At 43.3% G+C, this 15,806-nt stretch overlaps 1 protein-coding gene across 9 annotated transcripts in view; it reads right to left on the reverse strand.

Moving 5' to 3' along the window:
* The window catches only part of LOC125450974 (probable E3 ubiquitin-protein ligase HERC3), an 85,064-nt gene that overhangs the window by 18,797 nt on the left and 50,461 nt on the right, over window positions 1-15,806 (reverse strand). For 7 of the 9 annotated variants that reach the window (XR_007247189.2, XM_048527562.2, XM_048527506.2 and 4 more), the window contains 8 exons: window positions 10,767-10,956; window positions 9,667-9,830; window positions 8,442-8,555; window positions 8,287-8,310; window positions 4,123-4,212; window positions 3,150-3,320; window positions 1,701-1,844; window positions 104-270 (listed from right to left, as the gene is read on the reverse strand). Coding sequence is in view for 8 of the 9 variants with exons in the window: in XM_048527562.2 (XP_048383519.1) it covers window positions 104-270; window positions 1,701-1,844; window positions 3,150-3,320; window positions 4,123-4,212; window positions 8,287-8,310; window positions 8,442-8,555; window positions 9,667-9,830; window positions 10,767-10,956 (1,064 nt within the window). In the remaining variant the exon portion in view is untranslated. Of the gene's footprint in view, window positions 1-103; window positions 271-1,700; window positions 1,845-3,149; window positions 3,321-4,122; window positions 4,213-8,286; window positions 8,311-8,441; window positions 8,556-9,666; window positions 9,831-10,766; window positions 10,957-13,056; window positions 14,465-15,806 lie in introns of those variants that run through there. The other 2 variants (XM_048527553.2, XM_048527577.2) reach the window with 2 other exon arrangements.

Genomic DNA, 15,806 nt, shown 5'->3' on the forward strand with positions numbered 1-15,806 from the left:
GATTCACAACATGTTTGGATCTGGTATCTAACATTCTCCTCCCGAAGAAGTTATTTTTGTTAAATACCTTCCCTGCTCTGGGTGTACAAATTAAGACACTCACCTGCCTTCAGTGGGAGAAAGTTCTTTCAGGTCCTCCAGAGTGGGTTTCACGCTCAGCAACTTTTTGTACAACACAAGGGGAAAGCGTAGGTCCACCACAGTGAAGTTATAGATGGCCAGGCCACAGAGAATCCCAATCAGGTGGAACCAGTTCAACTCCACAAATGTCTGGGGTTTGACAGAGGAAGAACTTTTATGCTTTTAGTTCAAACACCCTGCAATTTTACATCTGACAAACAAGAGCAGAGACAAAGGCATCTGCAGTACGGTTACAGAAATACCTTCCCACAAACTATTATGCACATTAAATTAATGGGAGACTATGATAACATCACTAGAGCAACCATTCAGAAATCCATGTGGGAACACGGGTTCAAATCTCACCACAACCACCAGTGGAATTAAAATTCAATTTATGGACTGAAAGCTAGTCATAAAATCATCACTGATTGTCAGAAAAAAACCATCTGGTTTCCTAGTACCCTTCAGGGAAGGAAATCTGCCAAATCTACCCTGTCTGACCTACACATAGTTGACCATTCTCTAACCTGAGAAAATGGATGGGCAACAAACCCTGACCTCTAGAATGGCATCCACATCTCCCATGCAGGAACAAAAAGCATATTATCCCTGACGCTGGGTCTTGGCAAATAGCTCACCCTCTCACACCACGAACACTGGCCTCTACCCCATTCACAGAGTATGAACTTTGCTGTGTGCCCCGATTTGTACTCAGGGCAATTCAAGGAATCAGAAACAAAAAAGAGTGCAGAAAAAAGTTGGAAAACACTCAGTGGGCCAAGAAATATCTGCGGCAAGAGACGGTTTATGTTTCAGGTCAATGAGACTCCCATCCAAGTCAAGACCCAAAGCTGAACCCCATGAACAGGCTCTGCCAATCCTTCATCTTCCTTCCTGACTTTTAGGTCACAAGTACACACAGAACAGAATGTTTATTAATAATTCAGCAAATCAAATCATTGGCTCTACTAAAAGATCTAACTACAAACCTTGGCTTCCTTCAAAAATGAATAAATTTCTCACATTGGCATCTGCAGGTGACATCTCTAACTCTCGCCCCTAAATACTGTTGAGGGTGTCCTTGAAAAAAATTGGAAGGAATGAAGCGTATTAGCAGGTTTTGCTAGAATATTTTAAATATGTTACCGATTAAATGTTGATGGGTTTTTATTCAACCAACGTATGGTATGAAAATTTCCTCTCCGCTGGTTATAAGCATCCTACATGAAACGGCCTAGAATGTACACATTCAGTTCTGAGTGAATATGAGCTAATGATACAAAATTACTGATACACCAGAATTTTAGAACAGAATGTGAACACATCGCTGAGGTACAACGGGAATTCAAGCAGACAATGGGTTTAAGGCGCATTGACAATGGTTGCAAAGAAACCCCTTAAATTTTATATTTGAACAGAATGTTCCTAGTCTTACTGCCTCTGTTGTTGCTGTTAATCCTTGTGGGTAAGTTCCTTCTTGATCTTGATCCCACACTCTCAGCACAAGCTACTTTAGATTATAGGGGGATAAAGATGGACTGCTCAGGATTGGTGCAAGCAGTGAAAGAGCCACTCACTTTCTCTGAAAACCACAAAAGCCTGGACTGCTCATAGTATGTGAACATCCCGTATTTAGGATCCAGTAGCTCCTTTAGCAACAGCAGGAAGAATTCCTTTGTCACACCTCCATCGTCCACAGCCTCCTCACCCAGGAACACCACCTGTACCAGGAACAAGTCAGCTGAATCAGATCAAGCACTGTTTCCATATCAACTCGGATCGCACAGCGGACTTGGAAACAGACACGGCCCTTAGCAAAGAACAATCATTTTTTAAACAGAAAAATATGCAAGCTCGTTTTTTACAAGTTTGGTGAAGAGGCAAGCAGGAAGGTGGTCAATATGCAAAACAGAAGTGTATGCCCGCCAGCAAAACACCACCCCCCGCCCCAAATATGAAACAACAGACAATTTGTTAGCTCTTCCAGGCAATTGAAAAATGCCTCATATTTGAGCAGAGAGAAACAAATTACAGGCAGAGACAGAGAGAAAAAACAAAACGCTGTGGATGTTGGAAATCTGAAACAAACAGAGTGCTGGAGAAGCTCAGCAGGTTCTGGCAGTGTCTGTGGAGAGAGAAATTTGTTTTACCCTTTTCCTTTCAACAGTGAATTAGCAGAGAGAGCAGGTTAGAAGGAAATAGTGAGTGGGAACAGTTACCAGGCAATTTGGGAAAGATGAGAGAAAGAGAGATAGAGAGAGACACAGAGAGAGAGAGAGAGAGAGAGAGAGAGAGACAGACAGACAGACAGACAGCAAGGTGGGGGGGGGGAAAGAGGAGACAGACAGAGACAGAGGCAGACGGACAAACCTATCATCTACATATGGAACTATTACAACTTGAGGGACGCACACACGCACAGACATACAACACAACACACAGACACTCATGCACACACTTACACTCAAAAACATGCTAACACACACAAAACACCCTGCACTTGGCATTGTCCTCCCCATTACTTGAAAAAGATAACTTTGAGTGCCATATCTACAATGAGTTCCAGTGACTTTATAACTGCAATATCACCTTCCACAGCTTTCTTGGCTTAAAGCAGTATCTTTTTCCTCATTGGTCTAGACCAAAGTCCTAAATAAAGTAGCCTTTACATTCAGGAATTTGGCATGTTTTTGTTATTTATCAATACAAAGATAAGCTGTACTGACTGAAGTGAGTCAGATCCTAATTGCTCTTTTGTACGTCCACCTCACTATAACATGATTTAGCAAGACATTCTAACTGACCTGATCTCAGTTCAGGTCACAAGGGATTACTCTTGTTCTATGAGTTGAAGCTACAACGCTCTGTCGTCAGGAGCCATTTTGCTAAAGGCTAATGCAAGGCCAGCACTTGGACATGGAGGGGGCTAAAGCCAACATACTACATACTCCCTGACTATTCAATTCTAATTTAATACTCAACAAACTGAGTCTCGCTGCCAGTTTTAACAGTCCTGATCCTCTTACCTTCAAAGGTTTTTTCAAGTCCACGTCTGAATGGATGCTGAGCTCCCTCAAGGCATCACTGACCAGATTAGTCCGCTGAACGTGCAAAACCAGGAATGGGCTGCTGGTCAGGAAAGGACCCAGGGTGAGAAGCATGAAGATGTTCTCTAGGCTGGTCCTGTTCACCGCTATCTGTTTAACAGGGGCGCAGAAGAGCATCACAGTTTGAAAGAATCCCTTTTCATTACAGTCTTAACACTCCTGGAAGTCCCAGAACTGTATACTGCTCTGTTATGCATTCCACACACCCTTCACCCTACCCATGCCTGCAGCCAACTGGGAGTTCACTCTTTAACTGTGGTTTATGTTTTATAGCTCATACCCAACCTTCACCCTTCATCCTTCACCCTTGTGCTCACTCATCTATATTGTCTCTGGTATTGAACACCAAAGCTACTCATCTTCCAATCCTTCTTACCTCTCTACCTATATATGTAAAGTCCCCCAGCCCTACAACTCTTTCAGTTTCTCCAACACTGCCTTCTTGCAGCACCTTCCAAACCCATGACCTCTCTGATCTAGGAGCATAGCTGAAACATGGGAACACCAAAACCCACATGTTCCCCCTCCAACTCACTCACCATCCTGACCTGAAACTGAATCGCTGTTGTTCCACTGTTGCCGAGTAAAAATCACAGCACTCCTTTCTTAAAGGTAACATGGGTGGACTTACCCCACAAGGCTTGCAGCAGTTCAAAGAGGTGTCCCACCATCACCCTTTCAAAGGCATCCAGGGATGGGCAACGAATGTTGGCTCAGTCAGTGATGCCCACATCCCAAGAATGAAATCACCATATCCATCAGACCACAACTGGCAGCCACACTGTCACTATCTAGACCCCAAACTTTGGAATGACCTCTTAGTGCCGAAGGTGTACTGCAAATTCCTGTATGGTACAGTAATGTTTCTACCACTAGCCCCAATATAACGTACCTGCATCTGCAACGCAGCTTCAGTTTGTAACATCTTTGTCTTTGCCTGAGCATTCAAGACAAAAGGGTAGGAGCAGAAAGCAATGGGGACCTGAAAAAAAAATCAGGAAGCAACCCTTATGAAAAACCAGAAAAAAAATCCATAATGTAATAGAAGGTTCAATCAAGGGGTTCAACCACAGTGGTTAGCTCTGCAGCCTCACAGCACCAGGGACCCGGGTTCAATTCTACCCTCAGGCAATTGTCTGTGTGGAGTTTGCATGGGTTCCCTCCAGGTGCTCTGGTTTCCTCCCACAGTCCAAGGATGTGCAGGCCAGGTGGGTTAGCCATGAGAAATGCAAGAATACGATAGAGGGGTGGGCGTGGGATGCTCTTCAGAGGTTCAATGGGCCGAATGGCATGCTTCCATACTGTCTGGATTTTACGATTCCATGAACCAAAGTCCTGGAGGAACAGCTTGCTAGTACAATTGGGGAAAGTTTAAACAAACATTGCAGGGAGACAGGAACTAGAACAGATTGAAAATGAAAATGATTTGCAAAAAGAGCAAATATACGTGAGGGAGAATCTTTGTCACTCAGCCAGTAGTTAGCGTATGGGATGGAAGTGTGGTAGAGACATTCTCAACTGAGCCATTTCCTGGATAGAAGTAATGTGCAAGGGCATGGAGAAAAAGCAGAAAATTGATACGGATAATGATGCATAATTAATAGGGTCATTGAAGATACAATGGGCCAAATGGCCTCTTTCTGCATCGTCACACCTCTGTGATTTCAAACGTTATGCCCAAAAGGAACCAAGATGCACAAATGATGACGAGAAAGATATACACTTGCAAAGAGTTAGGCATTAAGTGGGTTCAGCGTACAATGGGATGCAATATAGTCAAAATTACATTGACAACACTTGCATAGGAACAGGTTGGTAAGTAAGACTGATGAGCTGCAGGCGCAATCATGGGAATATGATATTGTGACAGAATGGGATATGACTGAAAAATAACGGTTAAAAAACAGGGATTAAATATTCCTGAATATAAAGCACTTTGGAAAGATAAAAGCAGAGATGAAGCGGCTTGTTTAAGGTGCCTATAAAATTGCTGAAGAGAAAGATGTTTGAGAAGAATCAAGGACAGAACATATTTGATTCAAGCCAAGAAATAATAGACTACCACTACACAAATCATAGAATCGTAGAATTTCTACAGCACAGAAGCAGCCATTCGGCCCATCAAGTCCACACTGACCCTCCAAGGAGCATCCCACCCAGACCTAGCCCATCCCCATAACTATGCATTTTCCAAGACTATTCCATCTAACCTGCACATTCGTGGACACCAGGGGTGATTTAGCATGACCAATTCACCTAACCTGCCAAGCTTTGGGCTGTGGGAGGAAACCCATGCTGACATGGAGAGAACATGCAAACTTCACACAGTCAGCCGTTTCACATGTACCATTAACTATTGGGAAAGTTGTAGACATTAGAAAAGGAAATTACAGAGTGGTGCATAAACTGATATATTTTCTAACAGAGGACTTTGATTATTGCAACATAGAATGTCCAGAATAAATGGAAGGGAAAGAGGGGGGTTTTCAACAAAGAAGGTGGTGGTATTGTGTATCTGGCTCTGAGGAATGAAGTGCATCAATTGTTAGTAGGGAATCAGTTGGGGGTCATTGACCATACGGTTCAGGTCAGAGACAGAGATAAGGTAAATAGCAAAAATATCCAAAATTAGAGGCCATAGGTTTAAGGAGAGGGGGGAAGGAAGGGGCCTGAGAGGCAACTTTTTCAAACAGAGGGTGATGTACGTATGGAACAAACTAGCAGAGGAAATAGTAGAGGCGGGTACATTTATAACATTTAAACAGGTATATGGATAGGAAGGGTTTAGAAGGAAATGGGCCAAATGCATGCAAATGGAACTAACTCAGTATAGGATACCTGGTCGGCATGGACAAGTTGGGCCAATGGATCTGTTTCTGTGCTGTGGTTCTATAACTCTAATTAAAAAAGACAGAAAATGCAGCTGATGTCTTGCGTATGGGCTTTTTTAAAAAAAAAAATTTCAATTAAGTGCCATATAATAAATTTGTCAGAAAAGTTAAAAGCCCCCAGAGTAAAGGTGATAGTGACAGCACAATTACATTGTTGGCTGAGTGACAGGAAACTGAAAATAACGATGAACAGTTGGTTTCCAAGCTAGAGGAAGGTCAGATAGTGGGGTTCATCAGGAGTAAGTATTATTTGGATCACAGCTTATTTTATACTCATCAGTTCTACTTGGGTAAACAGCACGTGGTTTCCAAATTTGCAGATGACAAAACGAGGAAGCATTATGAACTGGTGAGAACAGTGGCAGAATTCAGGAGGTTGAGGTGGCCATGTTGAACAGGGGTGGTCAAAGTCAGAAGTCACAGTCCAACAGGTTTATTTGAAATCGCAAGCTTTCACAGCGCTGCTCCTTTGTCACCTGATACAGGGGCAGTGTTTTGAAAGCTTGTGATTTCAAATAAACCTCTTGAACTATAACCTGGTGTCGTGTGATATCTGACAGTATTCAAGAGGACAGGGCCAGCTTGGTGGAATGGGTGAACTCATGGTGCATCAAATTTAATGCAGAAAAGTATAAAGTGACATGATTTGTAGACACAATATGAAAAGGTAAAATATTAGGGAAAAAAGGACACCATTGTAAAGTAGGTGCAGGAATCTGGGTATATGAATACAAAGAGAAAATGAGGCTCATGCGATCCAAGGCTTTATATACTGGAGCGCAAGGAGGTTATGGTGAATTGCAAAATAAATGAAACAAACACCTGATTCAACCTCGACAGGAGTATTGTGCCCAATTCTGCACATTATAACTTGGGAAGGATGTGAAGTCATTAGAAAAAAAAATGCAGAAATAAATGACGAGAATGGTTGACTAGGCGGTTTAGAGAAGTTCTGATTGACTTCTTCACTGAAGGTTGAAAGGAGATTTGATGGAGATAAAAATAATGAGGGGTCTGGACACAGAGGATGGAGAGAGATTGTTCCCATTGGTGGCAGGATTGAGAACACAGGGACACAGATTTAAGGCAATTGACAAATAACTAACAGTTATCCAACAGCAAGTGCAAAAGGTCGGAAATGCACTGCTGACATGAGCGTGGAAAATCAAGTTAGGAAAATCATTATCTGGGAGGCAGTGTCACAGCGGCAATGCCAGTGAATCCAGAACACAGGTTTAAATCCCACCATGGTCGAAGGTAAAATTCGAATCAAATTCAAAAATCTAGAATAAAAAGTTAGCCTGATAGCAACCGTGTAACAATTGTCGATTGCCGTAAAAATCCATTTGGATTGCTAATGTCCTGTAGGGAAGGAAATCTGCCAGCTTAATCTGGTCTGCTTTACAAGAGATATCACATCCATAGCAATGTGGTTGGCTCCTTAATAAGGGAATGGAATTAAATGATGGCTTAGCCAATCACACCTGTTGTCCTTTTATGGAATTTCAACGGAGAAATAATTTGCCATGCTACATGGAAATGCCAGGGAGGTGGGGCTAACTGAATTGCTGTAAGAGACCCACAAAGAATATCGGTGAAATGGCTGTTTTCTGCAGTGTAACCATTTTATAGCCACTCAAATGAGAAAAACACATTCAGCCTTGTGTAAGAGAGGGCACTCTTCCTTTTGATTCAGACATTATGGGTTCAAGTCCCTATTTGTCTCATTACCCAGGCTAGCACTCTGGGCACAGTGCCAAAGTGCATCAGATGAGACGTCAAACAGAGCCCCTAACTGCCCTGTCAGGTGGATGCGAATAATCCCGGGACACCATTCACTGTAGAACGGGGCAGCTTTCTAAGGTGCCCTGACCAACATTTATTTCTCAACCAAACATGCTCAGAGATAATATCATCTGCCATCTCATGTGTTGAATTTGGGATCTCGTTGTGTTCTAACTGGCGTCAGCAACAGTGTCAGCACGTCAAGTGTGACATAATGACTGCAAAGCACAATAGTGCATGCTGGGGTTGAGACAAGGTTCTACATAAATGCAGTTTATTCCTTGCTTCCACAAAAGGACAAGCTCTGAGAGATGAAGACCGCTTTTCACAGGTATCCAGGCTTCCTGTTAAAAATGAGAGCGAAGTCTGGGCTTACTTACCTCTGCGATAGCTGGCTGGATTTTCTGCAAAATAAAACAGAAGTCTTGGTTATACTGCAATGGTGAAAAGAGGAGTTTAAAAAAAATGAATGAGCAGCCTGTCTCAAATCTTCAATATGAGAAGACTGCAGAAGTGTGATAAGCAATGTACTTACTACGCCAGCATGTTGAGATGCCCAGTAAAGAAAATCTGTTTCAATGTTGACTAAGTTGTTCAGCTCATGGATGTAGAATACCTCATAGTCAATATGGTTCGCAATCAAATTAACCTGTGTAGAAATAAAGAGAAAAGACACTTGGTTTAGATGCACTTGGTGTTGTAGTCACAAACAATTCACACACAAATGCAGCCAAATTAGCCTTTCCGCTCAGGTGGATATAAGGCAACCGAGCAGACAACATGCCTCTGAATAACCCATCTACCCTGGAACTACCCTTTTTAACAAGTGCGTTTCACAATCAAATGATGCAATGAAGATCTGACTGCAATTACAACTCAGCGAGGAGGGTTATTTTGCATTTTATCCATAACCGTGAGCCCTAGCATTTATTGCCAATCTCTCATTGTCCTTAAGAAGGTTGCAGTGAAGTGCCTTTTTGAACCACTGCAGTCCGTGTGCCACTATAGAGGGAATTCCAGTTTAACACACGAAAGTGATGGAACGATGATAGAGCTCCAAGTCAGGATGACAAGTGACTTAGAAGGGATCTTAAGAGTGGTGCTGGCTCTAAGCATCTACTCTCCTTGTTCTTCCAAGTGGTAGAGGTCGTGGCCTTCCAAAGCATGTTGTAGGAGCTTGTGTGAGTTGCTGCAATGCATCTTGTAGATGGGACCCACACTGCTACTGTTCGTCGTTTGTGGAGATAGTGAACATTTAAGGCAGTGCATGTGGGGTGTACACCCCCTAGTGGGTTAAAGAGGCAGCTTAGTGCCATTTCTGAAAGACAATTAGAGATGGATAATAAATGCTGACTAATCCAGCCCACAACTTGAGAAAGAATAAATACACCATATACATCAACGCTGTGTAAATTGGTCTCTCCATTTTCCAAAATTGTTTCTTGTGTCCTTGTTCTGATGGGTGCAAGACAAAAATTTTTTACTTCTTACCTTCTTTTAGCAATGTTTGAGTTCTATGCTACCAAGCAACTAAAGAATAAATAAAAAGATGTCTTCAAAGTGAGCAGATTACCAAAGTTTAGGCTGGTTTACACAGAAGTGACAAGAGTACTATTCACACTCGCTCTATAATGGATGTAGCTGAAACTTTTAAAAGCACTTTAAACTCTTTAAAACTTCTCTTCTCACACCCAGCCCCAAAAGTGGGACCACTTTCCAGGACAAAAGTAAATTTCCAATCTTTGGTTTTAGTTAAGTACCTTGTGCAACTTTTCCAAAACCCGGAGAGCGTCAATGATGTAATGGCTAAACACAGGAGCCAGCAGAGAGGTCCTCATCCGGGTTAGAAGGTAGACCACTGCATCTTTATAGAGCTCCACCAGCTGGCAGAAATAGCCAGCATCCACCCAACACCACCAGTTGTCTGCAAGGAGAAAAGACCCATTGGTTTAAACCATCACTGGAATTAACAGGAGGTCATTGTCCTCTTCGCTGCCAAGCACTGACCTGAAGGAGTCTATGCTCCACCTGCGGCAGTTCCCATTCCATTTTCGTTCTGCTCTGCCATTGCACCTCTCCCCACTGAAGCTGGTCACCATCAGAGCTCCCCAGAAATCTTGCCCTTCCTCTTCTGAACACCCCTCCCATCCTCATGAACTCGCCCATCTCTTCACAATGCCAGGATCCAGTCTTCAGTCATGGTATCTCCACTCCTTCGAACCCACGGTAAGGCTATCTATTTACCACTTCTGTGATCATCACCTTTTCATCCCTCTCCCTGCTGTGTTGACATTTAAAAAGGGATGCTGAACAGCCTACTCCTGCACCTATATTCCAAAGATCCCGGAGCCTCACCTTCAAACTTCCACCTGCCTAACACAAAAATCTCAGCTGCTGTGGCGGCATCTGTGGAGAGAGAAACAGGCTTAACATTTTGACTCCAGTATGACTCTTCTTCAGCAATGGACCACTTCAGCTTTTAATTAAAATGTCTGTACAGCTGCACTACTCTCTTTTGCTACAAGGGGACAAGTCTTTAACATAAACACAGTATCTTCAATCAATGCATGAGTGGAACTGTTTCCCCAACAGCTCAAACAAAGCAATCGTTCAGCTGTGTAATGGACAGATAAGAGTAATCTTCAGTCATCTCCCTGTTTTAGGCATTTCCACAACCCTGTCCTCAAACATGGGAGGAAATCTGTACAGAAAGATAATTCAAGTCACAACAGTGATCTGTAAACCAAAGGTGATACACACAGCCATAACTGACAGTAACATTTGGTGAAACCAATAAAAGACTGCTAAATTTGACTGGCCATTGCTTTACTTCACAGCTCTGCACATGCTCAGTACTTACCCAACACTTTGCTTGGGTTGGCATCCAAGTGGAGAATGGCTGCAGCGAATGGCAGAGCAAAGGTCAAATAGTTCTTAGACTCTCGGAAGAGAGGAAGTACCGGTAAAATCAAAAAGGCTCTCATGGCCTCGACATCCGGCGGCGAAGTTGGTAACTGGGAAATCAAATGATTCTCTAAACTCACAGTAACCTGAAAAATTCAACACACTTATATCAATGTTATCTTCCTTCCTGATTGCTGACGATTAGTTGGTAGCACATTGCAAACAAGTCCCATTCCTATAATCTGGAACTGATGCTCCACTGCAATGCTGAGGACCTACCTGTCCTCTCAGGCGAGCATAAAAGATCCAACAGATCTATTTCAAAGACAAGCATGGGAGTTCTTGCAATTTTTATCCTAAAGCAACTGCAAATAAGGCCATGCATTCCCACAAATGTGCATACAAACTAGTTACCTTGTTTCCTACATTATGGCAGCGACTTCAAAACTGGCAGTAAAGATGTTTGGGACATTCTGATATTGTGAAAGGTGGGACAATCAACTGAATGACTTCCCTTTCATAGTTCTTGAGCATCGTCAATTATTTCAGCATTTGCATACGTCAGTCCATTTTCTGTTTATATCTATGGAGCAAAAGTCGCCTCAGACACTAATTACTTCAGGTTTTGTACTGCTGACGTTTACAACAGAATGAACATTGGTCCATGCAACCGCAAGAAGTTACAAAGAAAGACTGAACTCAAAGTCACACATTCAACAGTATTCACTCTAGAAAACGACAATGTCGTCGAGGAGAATACTGAGATACAGGCTACTAGACTAGGTGGGATTGAGGTTCACAAGGAAGAGGTATTAGAAATCCTTCAGAAGGTGAAGATAGATAAGTCCCCTGGGCCAGATGGGATTTATCCTCGGATCCTCTGGGAAGCCAGGGAGGAGATTGCTGAGCCTTTGACATTGATCTTTAACTCGTCATTGTCTACAGGAATAGTGCCAGATGACTGGAGGATAGCAAATGTGGTTCCCCTGTTCAAGAAGGGGAGTAGAGACATCCCTGGTAATTATAGACCAGTGAGCCTTACCTCAGTTGTTGGTAAAGTGTCGGAAAAGGTTATAAGGGATAGGATTTATAATCATCTAGAAAAGAATAAATTGATTAGGGATAGTCAGCACGGTTTTGTGAAGGGAAGGTCGTGCCTCACAAGCCTTATTGAGTTCTTTCAGAAGGTGACCAAACAGGTAGATGAGAGTAAACCGGTTGATGTGGTGTATATGGATTTCAGCAAGGCGTTCGATAAGGTTCCCCACAATAGGCTATTGTACAAAATGCAGAGGAATGCAATTGTGGGAGATATAGCAGTTTGGATCGAAAATTGGCTTGCTGAAAGAAGACAGAGGGTGGTTGTTGATGGGAAATGTTCATCCTGGAGACCAGTTACTAGTGGTGTACCGCAAGGGTCGGTGTTGGGTCCACTGCTGTTTGTCATTTTTATAAATGACCTGGATGAGGGCGTAGAAGGATGGGTTAGTAAATTTGCAGACGACACTAAGGTCGGTGGAGTTGTGGATAGTGACGAAGGATGCTGTAGCTTGCAGACAGACATAGATAAGCTGCAGAGCTGGGCTGAGAGGTGGCAAATGGAGTTTAATGCAGACAAGTGTGAGGTGATGCACTTTGGTAGGAGTAACTGGAACGCAAAGTACAGGGCTAATGGTAAGATTCTTAGTAGTGTAGATGAGCAGAGAGATCTCGGTGTCCATGTACACAGATCCTTGAAAGTTGCCACCCAGGTTGACAGGGCTGTTAAGAAGGCATACAGTGTTTTAGCTTTTATTAATAGAGGGATCGAGTTCCGGAACCAAGAGGTTATGCTGCAGCTGTACAAAATTCTGATGTGGCCGCACTTGGAGTATTGTGTACAGTTCTGGTCACCGCATTATAAGAAGGATGTGGAAATTTTGGAAAGGGTGCAGAGGAGATTTACTAGGATGTTGCCTGGTATGGAGGCAAGGTCTTACGAGGAAAGGCCGAGGGACTTGAGGCTGTTTTCATTAGACAGTAGAAGGTTGAGAGGTGACTTAATTGAGACATATAAAATAATCAGAGGGTTAGATAGGGTGGATAGGGAGAGGCTTTTTCCTAGGATGGTGACGGCGAGCACGAGGGGGCATAGCTTTAAATTGAGGGGTGAAAGATATAGGACAGATGTCGGAGGTAGTTTCTTTACTCAGAGAGTAGTAAGGGAATGGAACGCTTTGCCTGCAACGGTAGTAGATTCGCCAACTTTAGGTACATTTAAGTCATCATTGGACAAGCATATGGACATACATGGAATAGTGTAGGTTAGATGGGCTTCAGATCGGTATGACAGGTCGGCACAACATCGAGGGCCGAAGGGCCTGTACTGTGCTGTAATGTTCTATGTTCTATTCCACTAATCCTATAATGGAATCCCTATAATCATTCAACAGCCCTGCTACAAAACGCCCGGGCACCTTTTGATCACCCAACACCAACTGCATGGGAACCATTCAGATAGTAAGTGTGCTTCGTGGTGACAATGGTCAATACCAAACCGTCAATGGTGCCCATACAATAATGTGACAGGCATCTCCAGTCAACATTCCTTGCTGCTTCATTGACAACTCAGTGCCCATTCGAGCTGGTAGTTATTCACTCAGCTTTGATTCATTTCCATTCCACCTCTAGATGTTCTGCAGACAAGGAGCAAAAGCATTTCACTGAGATACAAGCAGGGTTAATTTGGTAACCAAAAAGCGAATAGCATTGTTAACCAGGACATCAGTTAACAGAACCTGCAGATTTCCTCACCTTCCCCTTCCTGTTTTTATATCCAATCTCTACTTGGGAGCAACCCACCATACAGATTGTAACTATTCAATGTTTGCATCTGTTGGCTGATCTACACTCACTGTGCTGGTGTGGGATGACTCCAGGAATCATAGAATGATGAATCTTTACTATGCAGATAAAGGCCATTTGGCCCATCAAGTCCACACCTACTCCCACACCCTATCCCCGTAAACCGCATTTCCCATGAATAATCCACATAGCCTGCACATCCCTGGACACCGTGGGCAATGTGACATGGCCAATCTACTTAAGCTGCGCATCGTTCAACTGAGAGGAAACTGGAGCTCCCAGAGGAAACCCACGCAGACAAAGGGTTGGTGGGGGGGTGTTTGTGCACACTCCATACAGACAGTCGCCCAAGGCTGGAATTGAACCGAGGTCCCTGGCGCTGTGAGACAGCAGTGCTAAACCACCATATCTTCCTGGGAGGGGTTGTGAAGGAGGCTGGTGGAATGGATGGAGAAGAAGAAACGGGCAAGGCAGGAGAGCAGTTGAAGACAGACTGAGGAGGGGGTGATAAAAATAAAATGTTGGGACAGGAATAGTGAACAAACTGTAGAGAGAGGTGGGAGTTCATGCCAAAGCATGTAAAAACATTTTAAAACAATTTGAACAAAACATGTTACGTGGATAGAAAATAAAGTCATTGCTGCAGAGTTCCGATGAAGAAAATATCCAATAGCGATCAGGATATCGTTGTGTGGGGAACCCACAGGCCGAGTCCCAGAGCGGCAGCAGAGCGAGCATGGGCCGAGTCCCAGAGCGAGTCCCGGATGGAAGCCAGTGAGGCCTCGTGCTCTGAAGCCCAGCAGGCACGGGCTGACAATGGAAAAAGGACAATGACGACTACAACTTGAGTACTTCATAGAAACTTTTTAAACTTTGTATTCCCATGCTAACCTATTGCTTCACTGTTTCAATTCAGTGACAACTCTTAAAGTATCTGTACATGGGTACGCTGTACCTAAAGATGGTGTCGAGGGGCGACATTACAAACTTCAGGTGCACGTGGCAGTAAAGGCTATTCTATTCTATTTAACTTTTATTTGGTCCCCATCTAAGTGGAGGGTTGCTTTTCGGACTGGATGCCTGTGACCAACAGTTTTCCACAATGATCACCTCTGGGTCCTCAATAATAAAATGTGAGGCTGGATGAACACAGCAGGCCCAGCAGCATCTCAGGAGCACAAAAGCTGACGTTTCGGGCCTAGACCCAGCTCTCTGATGAAGGGTCTAGGCCTGAAACGTCAGCTTTTGTGCTCCTGAGATGCTGCTGGGCCTGCTGTGTTCATCCAGCCTCACATTTTATTATCTTGGATTCTCCAGCATCTGCAGTTCCCATTATCACCTCTGGGTCCTCCTTTGTTTGTCATTTATATAAATGATTTGGATGAGCATATAGAAGGCATGGTTAATAAGTTTGTGAGCGACACCAAAATTTGTGGCAAAGAGGACAGTTAAGAAGATTACAAAAGGACATTGATCAAATGGGTTAATGGGCTGAAAAATGGCGATGGAATTCAATCTGGATAAAAGCAAGGTATTGCATTTTGGGCACAACGAACAAGGGTAGGGCTTATACAATTAACGGTTGGACCTTTGTAGTGTTGTAGAACAGAGGGACCTATAGGTGGAGGTACATAATTCTTTGAAGTTTATGTCACATATAGACAAGGTGGTTAAAAAGGCATTTGGTATGCTTGCCTTCATTGCTCAATCCTTTGAGTACAGGAGTTGGGAGGTCATGTTGTGTTTGTGCACAACATTGGTGAGGCCTCTTCTAGAATATTGTGTCTGGTTGCCAAGTTATAGGAAGGATATTATCAAAGAAAGGCTGGATGAGCTGGGACTTTTTTCACTGGAGCATAGAACGTTGAAAAGTGGTCTGATAGAAGTTCATAAAATACTTAGAGATATAAACAGAGTTAATGGCAGTTGTCTTTTCCCTGGAATGGGGGATTTCAAAACTTGGGGACATATTTTAAGGTGACAGAAGGGAGATTTTATAAAAGACACGACGGGCAATTTTTTTGCCTGTGGAATGAACTTCCTGAGGAAGTGGTGGATGCGGGTACAATTACAATGTTTAAAAGACATTTGGATAGATACATGAATAGGAAAGGTTTGAAGGGATATGGGCCACGAGCAGGCAGATAGGACT

This window comes from Stegostoma tigrinum, chromosome 1, assembly GCF_030684315.1.
Source record: "Stegostoma tigrinum isolate sSteTig4 chromosome 1, sSteTig4.hap1, whole genome shotgun sequence".
Taxonomy (NCBI): domain Eukaryota; kingdom Metazoa; phylum Chordata; class Chondrichthyes; order Orectolobiformes; family Stegostomatidae; genus Stegostoma; species Stegostoma tigrinum.